Source organism: Colletotrichum aenigma, assembly GCF_013390185.1.
Source record: "Colletotrichum aenigma strain Cg56 chromosome Unknown KSG_Cg56_contig03, whole genome shotgun sequence".
Taxonomy (NCBI): Eukaryota; Fungi; Ascomycota; class Sordariomycetes; order Glomerellales; family Glomerellaceae; genus Colletotrichum; species Colletotrichum aenigma.
In genome coordinates this window covers 2,779,480-2,802,893 of record NW_023500909.1, presented here as the reverse complement: position 1 = coordinate 2,802,893, position 23,414 = coordinate 2,779,480, and the positions used below count along the sequence as shown (strand labels likewise).

The following is a 23,414-nucleotide window of genomic DNA, read 5'->3' as shown; positions in this document are numbered from 1 at the left end:
TACATCAGTGCTCACCAGCTTCCACAGCCAGGGTCTCACGGATGGAAAACGCTTCAATGTTGTCTCTTGGTATATGGAGACGTTTACGGTCGAATTTACCTGTGTCCACGTTCTTCGGGAGGAAACACGCATAGATGGGATTTACTTAAAGGCCAGCGACAGTCGAGGAAACCAACTCTACAACAGGCTCATCTTACATCGCACCATCTGTCAGTAACACATCCAACACCATGATCTTCAACGCCCTGTTTCTTGTTGCGGCACTGGCCACTCAGGCCATTGCACTTCCCACCGCACCCGCGGAGCCGGCTCGGGACATGAACGCCGAAGACTGGAGCATGCTGCACTTCCGACGCGCGTGCGCCGAGGACCAGAGCAGCTGCGATTACAGCTTCTCAATCACCGAGTTTGCTTCCAAGGAGCCCAAGTACTGCCAATTCAGGATCAAGGCCGATGGCCGCCCTGCGTACCAGACCGGCTTCTCACTCATCAAGTGCCCTGAGGTGGCAGAGTACAGCATCAACGGCGGCTGGAACGATCTCGGATTTGTCACGTTGTCTGTGGTCAATGTCGAGAAGAGCCTCATCTCGTGGTTCTCTTACAAAGACGATATTCTCATGAATGGCGTCGAGGCTGGACCGCAGCATTCCAAGGTGTATTTCCACCCCATTGCCGTTCCAGCCGAAGGTGAGGTAGCAAAAAGAGACAGCCACAACCTTGCTGCCGCTTCGGAGTGGCAGCTCATCAACGTCGTGAGATGTAAGTCAATGTTTTCTCATTTACTCATTTTACCATGCTAATGGTATGAAAAGACCTGGTGAAATCTGGAACCCCTCAGGAAACTGTGGTTCTCTCTTTCTCGATCGAGGGTGGAGATGAAACAAGCCAGTACTGTCTCCTCCAGATTCCGGTCGTCCAGCAAGACGGTACCTCCACGAAGAGCTTCTACAACCGGGCCTGTTTGGAGGGTGCCAAGGGCTGGATCGTGTCTTGGGGCCAGGACGAGACCACTGACGAGGCCGTGATGACACTGGTCAAGTAAGCATTACTCTTGCCGTGGACAATGTGACATGAGCTAACCAGATTACAGCCAAGACCAGCACAAGCATGCCTTCTTCGGATTCAACAATGTAAGCAAGGGAGTCTTGCTGGGAAACAATGGACCTAGCCCCACGAAGGACTTGCCAAAGTTTGCTTAAGACATGCTAGATCTAATCTTATGGTGCTCTGTGTCTTTCTTGGCTGAGGTTTCCGCAAAATTGGATTGAAGATGTGTTAGTGGTCGCTGTAGTGTTGCATTCTGTCACCTCAAATGCCTTGTGTGTACTTTTACTTAGAGATGTTCATTTGTATGGGTGGTCATGTATTATTATCACATTCGTCGAGAATTCAACCAAATCTTGCTTAACTTCCTCATGTTGCATTTCTATAGTGAAGCCAGATGAACCTGTCTAATGGTTTTTCCACATGGGGACAGCCACTATCTAGGTCATGAATCCGATCACGGAACTTGTCCACAAATGGAATTCCCCTCAAAATAGAACTGCAACGAGACCACAGCGGAAGAAGGTGACGAACTTGCCCTGCATAAGCTTACTGGGATGTGGAAAATTGCGTTCCTGGTACCAACAAGCCGAGTTCCCCGAAAACTTTGAGGACATATCTGGTAAAGGGCTGCAGGCTGTGCCACTTGGCTACATGATCAGAGGGGCGTTGGTACCGAGAACCTGGGAAACAATGCTGCTTTCCTCGCCAAGAACCAGTCTAGTGTTGGTTCATCCAAAACCCACAGGTTCGTCGTTGGAACGCCCTGTCCGTACCAACAGGTTGGGAAGAGGCAATCTGCAACAGATAGAGCAACTAGATTCGTACTAGTGTTGGTGGAAATAAGAGAGAATTGACAAAAACGATGAATACAAACGGGCTCATACTGTAGTTTTTGGGATACTAGTTGTCACCTTCCAATATGCCCGAAACTTCCCAAGCAACCCTAGATCGATGGGGTGAAAATACAGTAGCCTAGCTCAACTCCTTCAGCGACAAGATGTAACAAATATCCCCTTGGCTTGATTATGTCGGTGAGGATCTCTTCATCAACAATGCTTGTCTGCCCATCCGAGCGCCCGTTGGGATGCGGGGAGACGACTTGGATGCCAGCACGACCACGTTGAGAACGTGCCTGAGTACCGAATCCCCGTAAAACTGTCTGCAAATTGATTTGTGAATGTCACGTAGGAAATCTGAGTGCCCTGGAGAATCCTTCGAAGGTGATTTCGGCCAATGTGGTTGCTCGACAGCCACCCCGGTCCAGCATTGGTCCCCCGGAAGTGACGGTTGAACGGGAGAAAGGGCTGAACTGGCGCAATTCGCCAGGCCCTGCTATCACAGTGCAGCTGCATGACGCCTAAGAAGACATGACAGGCTTGGACGCTGATCATCGTAAGTGCTCGCAAGCCACCGCCCGGCTATACGAAATTGCTAGTCAATTATTTCCATGCGCTGTAACGGGGCTGGCACTCACCTACAATACGCACCAGAGGTTAGGCTAAGCTGTAGAGATAAGGGAGATGCATTTCCATGGAACAAACGGGAGATAGACAGTAGCGACCATATACCTGGGATAGTGACATCCTCAACCAGAGTCCTGGAACAGTGTTAACCAAATGCCGGGGAGAAGGTATCACAGACGCCGGCATAGAACACGGGAGAAGCCACAAAGTGAGCGTTGTCAGGGGTTTTCTTCTCTTTTGCGAAAAGAAGCCCGGAAGATGACGCAGGAGGAGGGGAGTCTAACTGTGCGATCCTGCCAAACGATGGGCTGAGAACAGACAAGCAATTGGTGTGACTGCAAGGATGCCATGGTGCATATCCCGTTGGTTGGTGGTGGATTGAAGTTGAGAATGCGCAGCGGCCGGGAAGACAACAGGAACGGTGGAGATACCTGTCGGAAGATGCCTCTCATGGTGGCTACCGCGGTATTGGAAACTCCAGAGCAGGTACCTCTTGCGTGCTTCGTCGGGCCTCTTAGGGCTCACTTCCGCAGGGATTCAGGGGGCATCTTTGAGCTCACGCGGGTGCTCTCCGAACGAGCATCGCATGAGCAGCCAGAAGAGAATTGGTCTAGCGACTGGCCTGTGCTCTACAGCGTTGCGAAGTGACGAATGGCGCAGCGGCACTAGCAAGGTCCCCTGTATGGAGAGAGCGGCAAACGTCGACGTCTCGTTGGCTGTTCGCCGCGATCATGAACCGACATCTCCCACAGGCTTGTAGATGGTCAGGCCGTGTGGCAGGTATCCCGTGCGACTGCCCTTGACTGGACATCACTATCAGAGAGGCACTTGCCTGCACAGCGCTCGTAGTCTCTGATGGCCTCCGCCGTTGCACTCGCATGGTCAAGCCGCATGTTCTACCTCACCGGCCCCCGCCAAGAGACAGCCCCCAAATATCGCCGTTTAACCCACAAGTTTTGCCCAAAGAAGTAGCCCCTGCCTCTTCGTTTCCGTACCCTTTTACTATCTACTTCAAAACTTTGTGCATTTTCCTCTTTTGAATGTCTCCGTCATCTTCGGCCTTGTTCACTCTTACGTCTGCGGCGGAGCGTGCGATCGGTCGACCGGTTTTGGAGTTGGGAGACTCGGCCTGTGTCGCGGTTTCGTCGTGGTCGTCTTCGTTTGCCCGCCAAGATGAGGATAGCTTGTCTTCAGTTTGCCCCCCAGGTCGGCGATGTTGACAATAACCTCAACCGAGCCGACTCGGTACTGAGCAAGGCAAACCCCGAGGATTTGGATCTTCTCGTCCTGCCCGAGCTGGCTTTTTCTGGTATGTTGATTCTCAAAATTTGAGGCCGGTGCATCATGTTATGCGTTTGGCTAGATCAGCGCTTCGGCGGTTGTTGGTTCCAACAACCGCGCACAGTATCAACTGTCGCGGCTCATTTGCCCACTTACACGACTATATCCGAACAAAAACTGATACGAGATACCTTAGGCTACAACTTCAAATCGCTGCAACATATTTCTCCCTTTCTCGAACCGTCGGGCTCTGGCATCACGTCGCTTTGGGCTCGGACAACCGCGCTGAAGTACAATTGCAATGTGGTCGCTGGCTACCCCGAGAAGGCGGATGTGTCTGGCAGTTGGCCGACCGGGCCTGAGTATTATAATTCAGCCATCGTTGTCAACGAAGAGGGGGAGACGATAGCCAACTACCGGAAAAGCTTCCTTTACTACACGGACGAAAGTTGGGCCCTTGAAGGTGACGGATTCTTCGAAGGATTTATTCCTGGCCTAGGGCATACATCCATCGGCATTTGTAAGTTCTTCTCAATGTCTATACATGAATTTTGCTAACCCTTTAATGCAGGCATGGACTTAAAGTGAGTTTCTTTGGATCTGCAAACCGATATGTTACTAAATGCTTTAGCCCATACAAATTTCGGGCCCCATGGCACGCGTTCGAGTTCGGCTTTCACATCCTCCATCATGAGTCAAACTTTGTCATTGTCTCCATGGCATGGATGACCCGTGAAGACAGCCGTACGTTCAGTCGGATGCCCAATGAACCGGACATGGACACTCTCACCTACTGGGTGACTCGTTTGGAACCTCTGATCCGAGCAGAGAAAGACACTGAAATCATCGTCGTGTTCTGTAATCGGACCGGCATGGAAGATGACGCTGTCTACGCCGGAACAAGCGCTGTTGTAGGCGTCCAAGACGGCGAGGTCAAGATCTACGGTGTTCTGGGCAGAGGCGAGAAGGAACTGCTTGTCGTCGACACCAAGAACCCCCCATATGCCAAGTTGGTCTACCGCCCAGAACCTGAGAAACCATTGGGTGTCCGTTCAGAGTTGCAAAAGACGCCATCTTCTCCGGCTTCGCCTGGAGGACCAGCCCCCAGCTCTTCGTCATCTCAGGGTAGTGCTTCTCAGAGAGGCTCCTCCTCGCATGCCCCAAGCCAGCCCCGATCCCCTCCTGACGGTTCCTCAACCACCTCGGACACACCTCGGAAATCACCACAGGGGCGACAGAATGCGAAGCAGTCCAAATTGCCACCAAAGATCCAGATCCCTATTTCATACGTCCCGCCACCTGTTTTGTCTGGCAGAGCAACAGCAGACTCGCCTGGATCTGAGAGTGTCAATCTCCCAACGCCTACTGCTCCAAGCCCGACTCCTTTGTCAGCGCGGCCAAAGTTGGCTTTCCCTCAGTCATCTCTCAGCGAGAGTTGGGAGGCCAACAGCCCTGTTCCTCAAAGCGCACAGTCAGTGCGCTCGATTCAGTCGGTCCAGTCTATCCAGTCCATTCGCTCCAACCAATCGGTCAGGTCGAATGTGCCCAAGCTGATCATTCCGCAATCACCTCCCCTGGCGCCGTGGCAATTTGGCAGTCCTGTACCCTTGTCAAGTAGATCGTTCCATTCGGTTCACTCTGTCAGATCCGTCGAATCTGTTCGTTCAAGCGAGTCCTACCAGTCATACCAGTCTGGACGCACTAACAGCACTGTCACATCGAACCCACGACCACCTGAGGACAGCACGCCCTACCCTCAGAGTGGTCTCCCCCTGAGTGGCTATCCGACACGGTTTTCCAACAGGAGAGTCTTCGACGACTTTCCGTCATTGACCCAGGCGCCATTTACTCCCATCACGCCTTTCGAGGATGCATCGCCTTCAGAACCGCGGTACTTCTGGCGTCCTTCGGAGACTCTGTTGAAGTCGCCAATGTCGCCTGAAGTACGTACAGCCGTTGCAAAGCCAGACATGCGCACTGCTGCTGCAGAGTCAGATCAAGGCAGAACCCCAAACTTTGACAACTTCGCGCTGTTCTCACACAAGGAAATACCGTCTCGCTCGCATAGCTCTAGCTCCATTCGAACGGCGGCAACGGCTGGTACTGCCAAGAAGTCAGACGACCAGGCACACACAAACAGTCACGCGCGAGCCCTTTCTCATGGCGGGAAATCTCGAAATATTAGTAGAAGTCGCACCACAGAAGCTGTTGGCGCCGATGAGAGGATATCGCGAGCACCGTCGTCTCAGGAGTTCGACTCTGGAAACCGAAACCGAACGTCGTCAAAAGGCAAAACGTCTCGCACCTCAAGCAGAGCCCGTCCCTTGGATGATTCGGGGATCGCCAATATGAAGCGAACTTCTTCTCGTCACCGAGAGTCTCGAAGCACTAGTCAAGCTCGGCTCATGGATGCAACAAGTACCATGACAGGCAAGCACACTTTGCCAGACCCAGTATCTCAAGCCGCTACTATCGATCAAAGACGTGCCTCTTCTCAGCCAAGATCTTCTCGAAATACGGGCCAGAATCGTTTCGTGAACAAAACAAGCAATGCGGAGGCTTCGACAGACCCATCTTCCCAGGATGGCATACCTGTCCGCCCGTCCTCGCCAAAGTCGCGGAATGCTAGTCGGTCGAGGAGCCACCAGCGATCCAACTCCTTTTCCCACAGGGAACATGCAACCGAAATTTCCAAGTCATTGGAGACCATCTCGAGAAGAGCAGAGTCGGTCGATCGGATGCAGGATCTCCACAGAGAGGTCGTAGAAACTCCGCCTAATGTTTCTTCATCATCTAAGCCACGCAGTTGCAGTAGAGGCCGGTCTAGCGAGCAACACTCCTCAATCATCATCGCTGCCAGCAGAAGTATTCTCGACTCTGACGTTACCCAAAAGTCCACTGTCAAACCTCAAGAGGAAAGTCGCCAGCAGCAGCACAAGCGAACGAAGTCTCTGTCCAGTACGGACTTCCACGCAAGATCCGGATCAGCCGCTTCTAATGGGCGCGGCATAGCTCCAAGGTCCAGAACCCCGAGTACAGGTGAACGTTCTCGGTCCCGTACTCCGTCCCGAGCTGCCAGCCGCGGCCGTAAACCTGGGCCGCCTTTCTCGCCTCCTAGAATGGTGCCTCATGATCCTTCACAGCCTGTGGAAGACCATGGGATTGCCTGGGATGCTTTCATGAAGGCAGGACAAAATTCCTCGAAGTCTACAGGTGCAAAGGTCTCGCTGTTCTCAGAACGTGTTGAAAAGAATGATAGAATTGAGGCCATAGTGTCTCTCTCGGGTCTTTACGGAAAAGTTTCTACTAGTTCATCACCCTCAAGACCTAGAGGGTCTCCAGAGTTGCCCACTAGCAGGTCCAACTCAACTCCGGCTGTCGCGGCTGGTAGTAAGACAAAAGATGGAGTTGTAGGAGACAAGACCGGAGATAGACCGCCTTTCTCACTCAACTCGCTCGCTGAGACCGTCGCAACAATACCGTCGTCGACCCGCTCGCCATCCACGCCCAGGTTTGAGCCAAGCACTCCGAAGGCAATGCTTCTCATCCGCGACGATGAAGACTCTCTCACAGGAGGGCCGCCATTGCTTGATCTAGCAAACAACTTTTCCAATCTCACCTGTATCGACAGACCAGTTGGACCCCACTCAGACGGGTCCAAGGCCATTGTTGCATAGAGTGTTGCGTTCTTTACAGGAGCAAATGGTTTCTTGTCTTTCATTTCATATGGATCACTGCTTCGTTCAATTTTGGTTTGTCACTGAATGTTGGAGTCTGGTTTGCATTCACGTGTTGCATGAGATGACTGTCGCATGAGGGGATGAATACCACAAGGCGTCTAATAAACAGATGGTCGGATGGGAAAAATACCAGGTATCGGTGGGGAAAGACGGTTGGAGTCCTACAGAGATGTTCCCGATTTGCTTTTGTGTGCTTTGCTTGGTGCTGTTTGTTAAATACTGTTAGTCGTACTTATGCTAATAAAGAGATATGTTAGCTAGGAGAAAGACTTAAGCGACACCAGTTCAAGGCAGTTTCGTATCCTGGAGCTGAACGCAAGCCTCATATTGACAAGTGATCTTTGCGTGGCGTGACTCACCCATAGAGATCAACAAATTTCAAAATCACACATGTGTCTGTCCTGTTTATGGACTGCATTCCACGGTTTCTGCTCCGGCACCTCATGGTGCGACTTTGGGGCACTGAAAATCGTCTCCTGACTTGCACGGCCGATCATTGTCGTCCCCCATGAGCAGTAGACTCTTCTGATAGCATTGATGCTATCTCGAGCAGTCGGATTGGAGACGATCCCAAATTCTCAACCACGGAGATAGGCAAGCCCAGCGATGTCTTCCTTCTTACTGAGACGATTGAGACCATTTCAACAAACAGGTACACCGTCTACCCTTTTTCTCCGAGCCCAAGACGCCAAAGGCAATGGCCATTGTCCGCAATTGGGACGGTAGCTATGGAGCCTTCTTATCCCACATCTGTCTTCCGTTCTCTCTGATCTGACCTGTGTGGATAGAATCGTTGGTCCAACTCCAGATGGGCCTCGGGCCATCGCGACTTAGACGCAGGAAACCACATCCAAGTTGGCAACGTCATTTTGTAAATGAATTTTTCAAGTTTAGCGGGGAGTCTGGTTTGCATGAACGAGGATGGACGTTGTGAAAAACAAAGCATTCAATGAATAAACGGACAAGACGTCATCAACGCATGATGGACCGGATGGGATGGGTTACCCGGGTCAAGACTACAGGATTCTGGCGACAGTGGAATTCCTCTTCCACCTGTATTTATGAACAACTCCGCGGGCGTCTATTTGATCGCTTGGGTAATGGATACTTATCTTTGTAAATTTGAGACAGACAAATTGTGGCTATTAGACCTGTGAAAGCAGTGCGATATAGGGAGCCTAGTTACGATACTCTGTGCCCATAACTCCATTGGTATCTGCACTAATAATTGGGGTCTAGTATACACGTACGCAGACACATTAAGCCTGCTCGACCGGCTACAACAAGGTGATTGACGAAATACAAAACGAAAGAAGAAAAAAAGAATGACAAGGCTCAAATCTCAACCCGTCATGTGGCAGCGTTGAAGAGCCTTGAATGCCTCTGTAAGCTTGTCTTTCTCTTCCTGGAGCTGCTCCCTTTTCGCGGCCAGATCATCGTCTTCTTTGATCAACTCCTTGACTCCCTTCAAGTCGAGATCTTGTGGTATCAACTTTTCGAGGTTTCGGAGGAAATGACGCTCTTCTACTTGCATAAGAACGTTGGAGATGAAAATGTCCCTGGAGATCTTGGAGAACGCTGTTAGTTGGAGGCAAAGCTGCATGCACGGGGCATGGGCGAGTAAAAATGAAATAAGAAGGCTGACAGGGGGCGGGTGTCGCGCATACCTGATAGTGTGACTGCATCGCGTGCAGCTGGTCTTCGGCATTGTGATCCCGGTAGTCTTCTGGTAGCGCCAGTCCTCGCTGCTTCGACACCAAGTCTGTATCGAGAACACCGTTCTTAACTCCATTGGGCTTCCCGTTTTGCTGGGCTCTCCTCTCGCGAACAGAGTCTCGGAACACTACGTTCTGACGATGCTGCTTTTGTCTCACGAGGAAGCGCCGGTCTGAATTCTTCATCCAGTCTTGTCTATCTTCCTCAATGCGGAACAACTCATCACTTGCGTGTGTCTGCGCGTCGACAAGGCGGGGAAGGAGATGTTTCTTCACGAAACGGCTGGCCACTGTCTCAGAGTTCTCAAAGCCGTCCGGCTTCAAGCCAACTTGGCGCTTGTTGCCCGCCGTCCTCGCGAACGTCATTTTGGTGATTGTCTCGAAGTAATCCTTGCAGCAGGAGAAAATGTTCTTGACGTGTGCTTCGGCAATCGCGTACCACCCATCTGAAAGCTCCCAGAACAGGTTGTGGATGCGTTCCGGACTATAATGACCCTCCAATTCGATGCCGCCTGTCTTTCGGAACTTTTCAGAGGCCATGATTATCTCTGCACTTATGTCTGTGAAGTCGTTTGCAGGAGGAGGAGTGGGTGGTCTGTTTCCGTTGAGAAGGTCTGAATTGGGATCGGCTGGCAGCAGTCCGGCGTGAGACTGCCACTTAGCCCCCTGTTTGAGGATGCTGTCACGAAAACGAACATCGTGATCTCGAACTCGTGATCTGAGCTTCGCCGGGCTATCATCGGGTAGTTTATTGATATCATAGCGGTAAGTGCCCTTGGCATGATCCCGGGCCGCATTCTTGAGTCTTGAGGTGGCCTCTTGGAAGGCTTTTTGAAGTACGTCGTCTGAGAGGGCGTCGGTCAAGCCGTCGAACTTCTCGTCCCTCAAGAGCCGTTCCATCTCCGATTCGAATTTCGGAAGCTCTTTTCTCACCGCTTCAAAGTACATTTTGCGAAGCCGTAAACGCAGCTGACTGATGCCACATTGGTGAGATGACAGGTCGCTCCAGGGGTCCTCGTCGAACAGCAGCGCTTCTGCCTGGTCTCTCTGCTCCATCGAAGCGCGCGCTTCAACTGCTTCGGTGTCAAGATTCCGAACGACATGCCACTTGAATTTGCTGAAGGAGGGATCCCGGCCCTGCATGATTCCAACAAGAGCTCCAGGACGCTGAGAGTCCGGTGCTGTTATTGTATCGGGCTTGGTGATAATTCCCAGGGTTCTTTCGCCTGCTGGGTCGCATTGCTTACATAGGCCAAGTATCTCGGCGTTCGCAAAGTCATAGTTGGCAGGAACAACAGCAAGAATTGTTGATTGAGGCATTTTGACATACTTCTCAACCAATTCTCTGATCCGTTTGATGGTTGCGTCGTCTTCGCTGGGGTACATGATGAGACCTGGAAGATCAACCAGCTGTAAGGCTCTGGTAGAGGGGCCAGAGATCTTAATCAACAGGGTGTCATCGCTGATGAGGGTTTCAGCGGTGCCGGTTTCGAAAATAACCTGGTGAGCTTCTTCCATGTATCTGCGGAGAGTATCCTGCGGATTACTGTTATTGACGGATCTCCATCCGAGATTTTTTAGTCTCGTCCGTTCACGTGGATCTCGGTCTCTTCCAGGCGAGATTTTCACCAGCAGAGATGCTTCTGGACTGTAGTCGAGGGTGACTTTGGTCACATGTCGGGTGCACATTTTCTCGCCGGAAGGAAAAGGGATCCCTGCAATCGCTCCCAGAACCGAGCTCTTCCCAGAGGGCTGTGCATCGCAGACTACGAGTTGTGGGACTTTATCGAGGCGTTTGATGTTGAGATCTCGAATCAGGTCCATGGCTTCGATAATCTGACGGTGTTTTTCGTTGTTCTCAGGGTCATGGAATAAGCCTGTATGGCTGAGAGATTGGCGCTCCCGTGCGGGACCGTCTTTCAGTGATGAAGACATGATGAGGACTGGCCGTAGACGAACAGCAGGTAGACAGTCCCAAGAGAGTGTGGATAGTATGCTTCGTACCTCAAAAATTCAAAGGTCGTTATTATATGAAGAGAGGGCAATGTATACTCCATATGAATGACCCAAAAAATGAAACGGCTAGCATGATGTTTTTAGACAGTCTTGCTTACTTGCGTTCTTTTCGCATGTTATCATGAGTCTGCTTCGTCTTCCCAGGCTTCACATTGATCAGTAATTTCATTATGTCGCATTGAGAAGAATTGAGGCTGCATGCATGCATTTAGGATGAAAAATTGGCTGCCTTGCAGAGCTGAAATGCAAGGATTCGTCATCACTTACATTTGACCCCCAGTGTGCCCTCAGTGTGAGGCTTTTCGTCATGATCGTAACATCATGTGCCCAAACAAGGCTGCCAGAACGTAGCTTAGAGGTGGTCAGATTCTGACCATCCATTCAATTCTTCGAGCCAGCTGAGTTCAAAGATATTAATAAGAGGCTCTCGGCACAAGGCCGCTGTCTTGGCTGCTTTGGAGATTGCTATGTCTCCAACCTGTCCTTTCCAGCCTGTACATTAGAACTAATAGCCAACAACTCTTTGGTCAAACGGGTGGACGACTTCACCATCTGACTTCTCTGAGTTCCCACGACTTATCCTTGAGCTCCGCCAAAACGGAGGTTCTCGCCGTTTTCCCGGCAATAGCAGCAATATTCGGAATTCTTAGTGGCGTGGAGGAACTCCGTCTCAGACGTTCAGAACGAAAGACGTATGAAGCCTCTGCAGCATATCAGGCAGCTCTGGAGTTCACCAAAGATGCCAATCAAATATCATCACATCTCGGTCGCAATCTTCCCTCGCAAATAGACGGTCAGTTTTGTCGAACGATCTCAAGCCCACAGCTGGGATGATGAATACTATGGAGAACTGATTTTGCTGCGTAGAGAAACTTCGCAACGTCATAAAATGCATTCAAGGAGACATCCAAGCCATGTTTAAGTCCCTAAATGCCTTGAGAGAAAAGCCAACTTCTGAATCGAATGGACGACCAAAACTACTGATCACGGGGAAGGGATCAGCAGCCCGAGCGAAACAGAATGAGAGAGCAGAAGCATTGAGAAGCCAAGTCCAAAAAGCGCTGAAGAAGTTCAAGGAAAGACTCGCAAACAAGAAAGCGATCGCGCCAAGCTCGAACATTGATCTGAAAAGCGGTCCAAATCATCGGCGGTTCTGCTACGGCGCCATACTCTGTCAAAATGGCAAAGCCAAGGCTGCTTCTCTGTCACTAGCTATTGATGAAGAGCCTGAGAACCCACGTTGGGGATTCATCTGCCAGCACTGCAACCTGGAGGTTGGTGACTACAAGTCTCTTCGAATGAAAGCCGACGGAACTGTTCTAGAAATATCGGACCTGCTCGCGGCTTCACATCTCATGGCATGCGACCTAAAAGACATGCGGGCGTTTTACAGGTGCCTTGCCTGTCACCTCGATCAGAGAAAAGTGGATTTTGCGACTGCTACAGAGCTTGAGAAGCATATGGATGAACATGCAGACTTTTCTTTCCTCCCAGAGCAACTTCAATCTGCGGGTGAAAAAGCTGCAGAGAAAGACGTCGAGGAGTTCATGAATCACGATATAACAACCCCTCCTGAGTCAACAACAGTGACTCAAGTTCCAGAAGATCCCGAGCCTCAGTCTGATCCTGAGTCTCTTGAAACTCTGAAGGCTTCCGAAGAATTCACTCCTAGTTGGCAAGAATTGTCAGCAAGTCATGAGAAAGCTACGCCAATCCAACCAGCACCTCACTGGCCCCCCTGCCCCTCCCAAAATCGACCAAGCCAGGCAAGATACACGACCATTCGGCGATATCTATGGACAGATAATCGGGGTTCCGCCGTCAGCTGAGGAGTTCCTGACTCCGAGTTTTCATTATCCGGATAACAGTCGGGTATCGAGACATTCATCACCCGGTGTCAAGTTATTTGATCGCCGACCGGTTGGGGACAGCTCACCGCGTGGCAATTGGCCAATGGGGAATTGAAGGCGACAGCAAGATTAATTCAAGACCCTGCAGGACTGATCCTTTTAGTTTCATTTATCTCTTGCCCGTAAAAAGTTGAGGAAGAAAATGGTATACGATGTGGCAAAATCTAGAGAGAGGGTAACGACATTCATCTCTTGCGTAACCTACGTCGACTGGAAGAAAAGTTAGAAGTAGCGACTGAATGCATCAACGACTTATGAAACCTCCCACTCGCTCTCTATTTGCGTTGGATCCTCTGTCATAGTATCTATTCTAACATAATGAGACCCTCTCTATCTTTCATCATATCCATCGATGTGATATATCGTAAACTATAGGCGGTGTTCCATACATTGCATTGGGTTCATTAGTGATCTCTTGAGTTTGGACAATACAGAAAATAGTCACATTGGTTTCCCTTTTTCTAGCAATTAGACTTCACTCCATCAGTATCAACATCGTTTTCTTTTCATCTCGTCGCGCAATCACTGTGGCAAAGTGTGAAAACGTCAACAGTCTCTGCCAAGGAACGGCTTTCCGTTGAACAGGCAGGCAGACACGATGCTGGACCCCAAATATGACTAAAGACAGAAGAACGTCATGAGAATGTTATCCGCAGCAGCCGAATAGACGCCCGTTGAACCGAGCTTGCGGCAAACTGCGCGAGAAGAAGCCGATGGCCTCGATTGGCGCGTCAATGGTGTGAGGACGGGGGCATCTACCTTTTTGGAAGGTAATGAGACGATGATCATGTCAAAATGAGCAGAAGCGCTCGACGGGGCATGATGTTTGTTGGTCCAACATGCATAATTCGCGATGTCGCGTTATCAATCTCCTTAGATGGTCTTCGAAGGAGGTCTCCGGAGGCCAGATATAGATGCGAAGGAGGGAGGGGCTATTGAAATTCGGATGGCATGCTGACCAGTGCGGGAAACCAGGAACGACATGCTTCTCCTCCTCTCAGGGCGCTAGGCCGTCCAACGGGCCTCTTCCGTGAGAATTCAAGCTCATGAGATGTCCAATCAACAATCGGAGATGGCTGCCCGCACCGGATGAGGTTGCTGAAGTGTGAATCGTGACAGGGATTCTTGCAGCTCTAGCTCGGTGGCCTGCCGGGATCATTGCGTGCTAAGTGGCTGGGGACTGCCAACTACACTGCACGCCACCTTCCACCAGGGGACTTCAGGGCGCTACGAGAGCCAGCGACGAGAGCAGATCTCACCCTCCCAATGCCAATGTTTGCCAGCCAAGCCCTCAGCGGTGTGGGATCGCAGACCTGGGTCAACGGCCAACGGGCTTCTCCAGCCCGTCCAGCTCACCAATTTCACAGGCAGATGCATCTGCTCACCAGGCTCCATTCGTATTGTGTATCTGTTGGAACGGCCCGGACTTGTGGTCGTGTGGACCGACCTCCTCACCTCGGAGTGAGGAGAGCAGCGGATGGGAGGGCGGGAAGTGCACATAGTTCGCCGTGCCACCCCAATTCTTCTGGACCCCAATCACACGCTCCGGAAGAACCAACGAGGTGATGGAGATGCAGATGGCTGCGTCTCTCGTCACAATCACAGCGTGCCCATCTTCTCTCTCGCAAACACCGAAACACATATGAAGCGTCGTCTCGCATTGCCTGGTGGTAAACATCGTGAGCCGTCACATCGTGATATCCTCCTGACGGCGTCAATTTGCGACTTTCCCCTTCATCGCTTGGCACCGCCGTCCATAAGCTCTTGCGCAACGACCCGGACTCCCCATCACACTCCCGCAGGCATGTAACACTGGCGACTTTGCCCCTCTGCGATTGAATCGACTGCAAACCGGTAATTCCGTGCGCGGCCGTCCAGTACATAATTCGAGCGATTTCCGATTGCGATTTTGCCGGTCGGGAGCAGTATTCGAAGTCTTCCCGCACTTTTTTACCACTCATAATTCTCCACGATGAGGTTTGCGACGGGCGCTGCGGCGCTCAGCGTCTGGTTGCGCCATGCGACGGCTCTCCACGTGGCCAAGGGTTCACCTTGCCAGACACTCTGCGGCAACGTGCTGGATGCGACCACGAAGGATGACGTTGTCTGCAAAGAGTCGGATTACTCTGTCAGCGCTGCCGGTTCTGTATACCAGCAGTGTGTTTCCTGCGAGTTGACTAGTGATTACTCAACCGCATCTCAGACTGACGTACAATGGCTTCTTTGTATGTTGAATACTTCGGTCCGCACTGGCTCAACCATGACTAACATTATTAGACAACCTCCGGTACGCTGTCTCATACTGCATTTTCGGGTATCCAGAAAACCCCAACGTCGGGTCCAGCCCATGTCTCACGAGGTATGTCAGCGTGCGATGGCGTTGTTCGTCCTACCTAGTAACTCGTCAAACAGAACCGCTTGCGAGCCGTTCCAAGATGCCATCAAATACAATGACCTTGCCTCTAACGGCACCGAGTTTGACTACTGTGACAACTGGGATCACAATCAGCTGTCTGGCTGCACAGCCTGTCTCCGCGCGGGCGACAACCATTACTTGACTAATTGTATGTCTTGATTCCCAGAACACTATGGTTCTTTGACTAATTGGCTTCTAGTCATGACCATCCTGGATGCCGGATGTCAGCAGAAGCCTGACCCTGGGCAGACCGTCTCTGTCGAGGGTTCTCCCTTCTCAAAGACTTCAGTGAATGCCACTGACCCGACACCAACAAACACATACGTGCCAAACTACAACAGCGGCCCCATCTCCTTGGGCGGCAAGGTCGGCATCGCAATCGGAGGCGTTGTCCTCATTCTCGCTTTGACCGGTTTCTGCATTGTTTGGAACGGGAAGAGGAGGAGAAAGGCTTTCTTGAAGAAGCTCGAAATGAAGCAAAAGGGTCCCGCCAACGGCTGGCCATCACCACTCTCACCACTCAACGTCGCCGGACTCAACGGCACCCCGCTCAGTCAACGTCCTCTGCGAAGCTGGGACGACACGCCGAGCACCACGAGACCGCATCGCTACTGGGACGAGTCTCCACTCAGCCCACAAGGCGAGAAGAACTTCCCAAGATACTTCTCACCTTACTCTTCGCAATACAACAGTCCGGTCAGCGGGACCGAGGCGCCGAACATGCAGTGGCCAGCACACGAGGCGCAACCTCAGAGCCAACAGCAGGAAATCGGCATTGCTCTGGGTGGCACTGATGAATCTCAGCAAGATTGGGATGATTCTCACAAGGGAAAGGGACGATCTGAGTCTTATGAGTTGAGAGAGGTTGACCATCAATGGGACGCGCGACAGAGGCATCCCAGCCCGCCTGTGCTTCAGCACCCGGCGCACCCTATGTATGCGGAGCACAACCCGGCTGCGTATCACGGCATGACAGAAGATGACCTCAGGCGAGGATACATCTAAAAGGTCGCGGTTCTTGCGAAGGATGATGAGAAGCTGTAAATAGTTGACTTGGGGCCTTTGCCTCTGGGCGGATCTGGGTGTTATTAGCGGGAGTTTGGAGTTGCACGATACCGAATGAGTCTCATGAGTCTTCTGTACTGCTCAAGAGATGCAGAGACAAGGCGAAGACAATGTGAACATGGATACAAAGTACATCCCAAAGATTCCCGTGTTGAGCGCTTTGTGACTGCAAGGGTTCCATTGTCTCCAGGTACGGACCGTTGTTAGTTCCGCATGACGATGTTTTCTTTCGAGTTTGAGAAGTCCATGCTCAAAAGGCGGGACGGAACCGAGTCGCGTCTTGGGTCCTGTGGCTAGTCGAGCGGGCTGGCCAATGAAATCCACTCAATGGCTGTCCGACGCCACAAAGTGGAGCGGAATGGATTTTTTGGCAGCTCGCACCCCACAGCAGGAAAAAAAATTTGGATTGGGAAGCTTCAAGCCAGTCCTCCCAACACCACGAGACCTTCCTCTTGGACGTTCGCGACTTCCTTCCCACCGCAAACGCCCAACACCCGACCGACACCTTCCCTCCCCATTGAAACCTCCTGTCGTTTCGGGATAAAGTCGGACAAGATGGCTATGGAAATTGTTAAGGCCTCCGAGGAGGAGGAGTTCGCCATCAAGCCTCAGGCTGCTGTCCCCCAGTTGGACACCAGCAGCTGGCCTCTGCTGCTCAAGAACTACGACAAGCGCAAGTTTCCTTTCCCTCTGGATACGGAGCGAATGCCTCGTATAGAACGAACACATGGCTGACCGGTCCTGCAGTTCTCGTCCGGACGGGTCACTTCACTCCCATTCCGGCAGGATGCAGCCCTCTGAAGAGAGACATCAAGTCGTACATCTCCTCCGGAGTCATCAACCTGGACAAGCCCTCTAACGTATGTTATCATTGCTAATAATTGAATTGATGACCATGTGTGCTGATATGCGCGTAGCCCTCCTCTCACGAGGTCGTCGCTTGGGTCAAGCGTATGCTCCGGTATGCAATCCCATTCCATTCTCTAGCTCGCACGATCGCGATGCATCGTATGCGATTCGCTCCCCGAAATCGAAGACGAATCGACGGCAATGGCATCCTCTTAAGCGGACCGCGATGGCTATACGGGCACATGTTCACGACGTGGCTCGCACGTGTCCGGCCAGGCTTTTGCGAAACACAGACCAGGATTGGTACAACGTGGAACACGATGCCAACGTCACGACATGTCTGTCCAGGCTGCATCATCGCGAGGCTGTGAGAACAAGGCACAGCGTCATTATCGATTTGCATGCCGACTTGAGAAGTTTTCGCGGAAGGCTGTGCTGGGAACCGACCATCATGGATTGCCCTGGGAAGTGTCGTCACAATTCGCGGGAACTGCCATTGCCGTCAGCTCGTCAACGAAAGGAACGATCGAACGATTTCGGGGAGCCGCAAGCTTGGCTTTTGCCAAACTTATGGTTGGGATGAAGAAGGCATTGCTAACTCATTTTTGCACAGCGTTGAGAAGACTGGTCACAGCGGTACCCTTGATCCCAAGGTCACTGGTGAGTAGCAACTCGTCCCACATTGACGTCTCGAACGTGTTTTGCTAACTTTCTCAGGATGTTTGATTGTTTGGTTAGTAGCAACCTTCCAATTTCGACGAACCGCATCCTTGAGGAATTGCGACTGACGAAATTTTCTCTTTGCAGCGTCGACCGCGCCACCAGACTCGTCAAGTCCCAGCAGGGCGCCGGTAAGGAGTACGTTGCCGTCATCCGCCTCCACGACAAGCTACCTGGCGGTCAGGCCCAGTTTGCTCGCGCTCTCGAGAGTATGTTCAATCCAACCTCACCGCAACTGCCGACATCATTGTCTGACTCGTGATCTAGCTTTGACTGGTGCCCTCTTCCAGCGCCCTCCTTTGATCTCTGCCGTCAAGCGTCAGCTGCGTATCCGTACCATCTACGAGACCAAGCTGATCGAGTTCGACAATGTGAGTAGATCCACTCCTGTCTTAGAAATATTGCTGACCGCGATTTTAGGATCGTCATCTCGGTGTCTTCTGGGTTTCCTGCGAGGCCGGTACTTACATCCGTACCCTCTGTGTCCACCTTGTACGTAACGTTAAGAAGATCATTCAGCCTTGTTCTGATTGCTTACATGAAATAGGGACTTCTGTTGGGTGTTGGTGGCCACATGCAGGAGCTCCGCAGAGTGCGCAGTGGTGCCATGGACGAGTCCAAGGGCATGGTCACTCTGCACGACGTGCTTGACGCTCAGTGGATGATGGACAACACCAGGGATGAGTCTTACCTGCGTAAGGTCATCTCTCCCCTGGAGACTCTCCTCACTGGCTACAAGCGTATTGTTGTCAAGGACAGTGCTGTAAGTTATTCCCGTTCATTGCAACCCAACTGCCCCTCACGGCCGATGCGACTTTGTGGATTATGTCTTAGACCGATTGGCGCACGAAAACAGCTGCATCCGATACTGACGTACTCCCAGGTCAACGCTGTCTGCTACGGTGCTAAGCTTATGCTTCCCGGTTTGTTGCGATACGGTGAGTTAAGCTTCATAACAACGTTACCAGGATACAGTGACATACTGACACCCTGCACAGAGTCCGCCATTGAGGTCCACGATGAGGTCGTCCTCATGACCACCAAGGGTGAGGCTATTGCCATCGGCATTGCCCAGATGTCCACCGTCGAGATGTCAACATGCGGTTTGTCCTCCTCCGTCACTGTACATTGACGATCCACAACTGACCCGAGACCAGATCACGGCGTTGTCGCAAAGGTCAAGCGATGCATCATGGAGCGTGACCTTTACCCCAGAAGATGGGGACTTGGCCCTCTTGCATCGGAGAAGAAGAAGATGAAGGCGGACGGCAAGCTGGACAAGTTCGGACGCCCGAACGAGGCCACCCCCGCCAAGTGGGTGTCTGAGTACAAGGACTTCAGCGCTCCTGCCGGTGATGCGGCGGCGGCTGCATCGGCTGCGCCGGCCACTCCCCAGAAGGTGGTCGAGACCGTCTCTACCAGCACTGTCGTCACCCCTGCCAACAACGAAGAGGACGGCAAGAAGCGCAAGAAGCACGAGGGTGAAACTCCCGACGAGCGTGCCGAGCGCAAGCGCAGAAAGGCTGAGAAGAAGGCAGCCAAGGCCGCGAAGAAGGCTGCCAAGTCAGGCGAAGCTGACGACGATGACGACAGCGAGTAAGCTATTGTTGCGCTGCATCTTACCTCGATTGGCTCGATACCAAGTGTTTGTTGAACAATGGTCGGCGGTTGGCTGTTGTACCATAAAATTGGCTTTGGCAAGTGGCGTTTGGTTTCTCATCATTTTCTCTCCCGTTGAACATAGTACGGACTGGCTGGATAGGAGTAGATAGGTCCTATATGAAAAAAAAAAAGTGGCGACTACAGCTGCTTGATCAGTTCAAACCAAAAAAAAGTTCTCGGCCGGTCGAGAATGAGACGAGAAGCACATGGCAGCGCAAAATGTCACGAATCGATGTTTTAGGCGGTTGAAACGGAAACACGGAAACCCTTGTTGGCGGACTTACGTACTCCCAGCAGGACCCCGGCGGGTTTTCAGACAGCAGCTCAGTCGGGTCCGAGCCAGCGTGGATCTCATCCGAACGATTTCTGTTTGGGAATCTCAGTCATAAACAGCGACAATATACGTGTTCCGCCCATCGTCCGAAGGCGCTTTCCCTGAGAGGACACCAAAGACAGGGAAGCATTGTCACCAAGCATGTCTCAGGCCACATGCGCTGGCCAGTCACGGAAACAAGGACAACTGCCACCCGCCCTCCTTGATGCCTCATGGAATTGGGATAATGCAACCAAGAACCACGCCGTAACTGGGTATAATTACTTGAGCGGATCCTCAATGCCCACCCCTGAGATGGCAGCACGTCACCCCGCCTTTTTCTTCTCTACTAGTGATGCGCGTCTCTGGTGTCGTTGCCACGTTGGGTGGGAGGGGCACCGGGGAGAGGAGGTGAGTGAGTGAGTGAGTGACCTTGAGACCTTGGGTTGCGCTCTCACAGCCCCTCTCCAGGATCACGGATTTGCCAGTCGCGCCTCAATCCCTCGTGCCCAGTTGCCCTGCTTCGCCCATGCCCGATCAGCGGGGCCGACACCGCCAGTTGGCGATCCCCCGTCGACCCCCGTCACCACCGACATCCCGGTTCCAGACCAACCCAAGAGCCTCCATGACGACCAACTTTTCTCTCTGACCCCCTTCCCCCCTAACGTGGGTAGCCCACATGGCAGCCAGCACATAGGGCCTAGCAGCCGACTGCCGGATGCGTGTAATCCTCCCGAGGGGCTTTTTTTGCTTGTCCGTCTGTCATGTCTTGCTGCTATTGATCTGCTAGCCTAGCAGCTGCAGTTTTATGGGCTGAAGCCTAAAGAGGATTTGCTATCTGACCACACATCTGACGCGCGCCCAGCCCTAGGAAGAGCAATTTTAAGCAGCATAACCTGGGCGGAAATGCAAGGCGATTTTTGACCTTGGAAGCAGCGGAAGCAAGTTCGGAAGCAAGGCGAGAAGAGAAACAGCTGTAAGGTGGGAGCAGCAACACCGGAGAGGCTCTAGCTTCTTCTTCTTTTTTTTTTATTTTTTTTATTCTGCTGGTTCGTGCAGTTCCCGTCGGGTATCCGGTCGAGCAAGACGCTGCCACGCACTCACTCACACTTCTCACCCCCGGCCCACCTGTTTCAAGCATCTGCTTTGACGTGAATGGAACAAACCCACCTAGGGCCAGCTCCCAAGTCTCTGGGCAATGCGGATCGGGAATGTGAGATTACCACTGCAAATGCGGGTGGAGGTGTGTGTGGCTGGCTGTCGGTTCTTGCTTGTCGTCGTAGTAAAGGTGTGTGGTGTGGTGTACTTGGAGCGTGTACCTCGTAGGTGTGTGAGTGAATGTAGTAAGGTCTAAGGAGGCATGTCATTCCTGCTCTCAATACCGTTCTCGTCTCGGGATGTAGCTGGAGCTTGGAGCTGGCGCAGCAGCTGCTGCTCTCTCCCACATCTCGTCCTTTTCGTTCGAGTACAAGTAGGACCTCGCTCGCACGCACCTCGAGACCGGACAGCTCTTATTTTTTTCTCTGCTTCTCGAATACAGTTCGCTATGACATTCATGACGGCAGCACTTGCTTCGAAGTAATGTGTACTCGGTGTTGGCAAAGCTAAGTAATAGACCACCGTCCAATTCCTTGAGAGAAAGACAGAACGAAAGCGAATACCCAAGAGAGACCCAAGACCACCCACGACACAGACACTCCTCCTCCCATCACATATACATCAGCATCCCAAGGTCTTTTTTTCTGCTCAGACTGCAACTTTGTTTAGCTCCACGAGCGCATCACCTGGTTACTGCTGTTCTTTTTTTGTTTATACTTTGTCCGGTTTTTTACGAGAGAGATACCTTATATAATTGTATCGTTTCTTTGTTTATTATATATACCCTCAGACCGAGAGAACAATGCTTTCAACATCATCACTATTGGCCGCCGGCCTGTGGTGCTTGGCCGGCTTACAACCAGCCCTGAGCGCACCCTCAAAGATCGACGCCCTCTACATTGTCGGCAGACAAGACAAGGTCATTGAGCCCAGACTCAACCGTGACTTCCCGGACCCGGCGCTGATCCAGGCCGGCGACGGCAACTGGTACTCCTTCGCGACCAGCAACAACGACAAGCAGATCCAGGTCGCCAAGGCCGCCGAGATCTCGGGCTCCTGGGAGTGGCTCGATATCGAGGCGCTCCCGGACGGCGGCTGGACGACGGGCAAGAACACCTGGGCGCCGGACGTCAGACGGCTCGACAACGGGTCGTACATCATGTACTACTCGGGCGAGGTCGTCGACGGCGGCGGCAGGCACTGCATCGGCGTGGGCATCTCAGACGCCATCACGGGGCCGTACGTCCCGACCAAGGAGCCGTGGGTGTGCCCGTTCGACCAGGGCGGCGCCATCGACGCCGCGGGCTTCTACGACGAGTCGACCAAGAAGCGGTACGTCGTGTACAAGGTGGACGGCAACAACGTGGGCAACGGCGGCGACTGCAACAACGGCGTGGAGCCGCTCGTCGGGACGCCCATCATGCTGCAGGAGGTCGAGGCGGACGGGTACAGCAAAGTTGGCGATCCGGTGCAGATCCTCGACCGGACGGCGGCGGACGGCCCGCTGGTGGAGGCGCCGGACCTGGTGCGCACCGACGACGGGCTGTACATCCTGTTCTTCAGCAGTTTTTGTTTTAACTCGGACAACTACAACGTCAACTACGCGACGAGCCGCGACATCAAGGGCCCCTACGTGCGGCCGAGCCGGATGCTGCTCAAGACGGGCGACTTCAACCTGACGGCCCCCGGAGGCGCGACGAGCGTTGCTGGGGGAGGGCAGATGGTCTTCCACGGCGACTGCGCGGAGGGGAGGTGTCTCTACCAGACGCAGTACTCCGTCACCGGCAGAGATGTAATCATCAGCTGAGCGAGACAGAGAGAGAAAGGTAAAAAGAAACGAAACGAAACGAAAAGACGAAAGAGGAAATAATTTCTGTAATCATATTTTTTTGTGTTACACACTCACAGCATCATCTCAGTTGTGTATCCTTACTTTTTTCTCATCTTGGGGGAGGAAGGATCTCAGCGAGCACCCAGCGTTTTGGACACACATATTTGTGCGGGTTTTACAAAGGAAAGTCTAAAAGAGACTTCATACATGATTCGGGGGCATACAGGACATTCGTTTTTTACATTTCTTGTGCGGGCGTTTGGAGGACTCTGCATCAGATAGGCGATG

The 23,414-nt window shown here is 52.3% G+C and overlaps 4 protein-coding genes across 4 annotated transcripts; all 4 read left to right on the top strand.

The window, feature by feature from the left end:
* Positions 1–230: 230 nt before the first annotated feature.
* On the top strand, positions 231–1,199 carry CGCA056_v004730 (uncharacterized protein; the record flags this gene model as incomplete). The annotated part of the gene is made up of 3 exons (XM_037319985.1): positions 231–759; positions 813–1,038; positions 1,091–1,199. 3 exons carry the CDS (start codon positions 231–233, stop codon positions 1,197–1,199), a joined length of 864 nt encoding a protein of 287 aa, XP_037180626.1.
* Positions 1,200–15,144: 13,945 nt separating this feature from the next.
* CGCA056_v004729 (uncharacterized protein) lies at positions 15,145–16,593 on the top strand (the record flags this gene model as incomplete). The annotated part of the gene is made up of 4 exons (XM_037319984.1): positions 15,145–15,397; positions 15,450–15,531; positions 15,585–15,736; positions 15,788–16,593. 4 exons carry the CDS (start codon positions 15,145–15,147, stop codon positions 16,591–16,593), a joined length of 1,293 nt encoding a protein of 430 aa, XP_037181607.1.
* A 615-nt stretch (positions 16,594–17,208) lies between these two features.
* Positions 17,209–19,822, top strand: cbf5 (H/ACA ribonucleoprotein complex subunit cbf5; the record flags this gene model as incomplete). The annotated part of the gene is made up of 12 exons (XM_037319983.1): positions 17,209–17,365; positions 17,401–17,513; positions 17,571–17,614; positions 18,116–18,162; positions 18,220–18,235; positions 18,310–18,431; positions 18,490–18,593; positions 18,643–18,714; positions 18,770–18,985; positions 19,106–19,160; positions 19,221–19,325; positions 19,380–19,822. The coding sequence occupies 12 exons, from the start codon at positions 17,209–17,211 to the stop codon at positions 19,820–19,822; spliced, it is 1,494 nt and encodes a 497-aa protein (XP_037181606.1).
* Positions 19,823–22,097: 2,275 nt separating this feature from the next.
* On the top strand, positions 22,098–23,102 carry abnC (putative arabinan endo-1,5-alpha-L-arabinosidase C; the record flags this gene model as incomplete). Its single annotated transcript, XM_037319982.1, has 1 exon — positions 22,098–23,102. One exon carries the CDS (start codon positions 22,098–22,100, stop codon positions 23,100–23,102), a length of 1,005 nt encoding a protein of 334 aa, XP_037181613.1.
* Between the last annotated feature and the right edge of the window lie 312 nt (positions 23,103–23,414).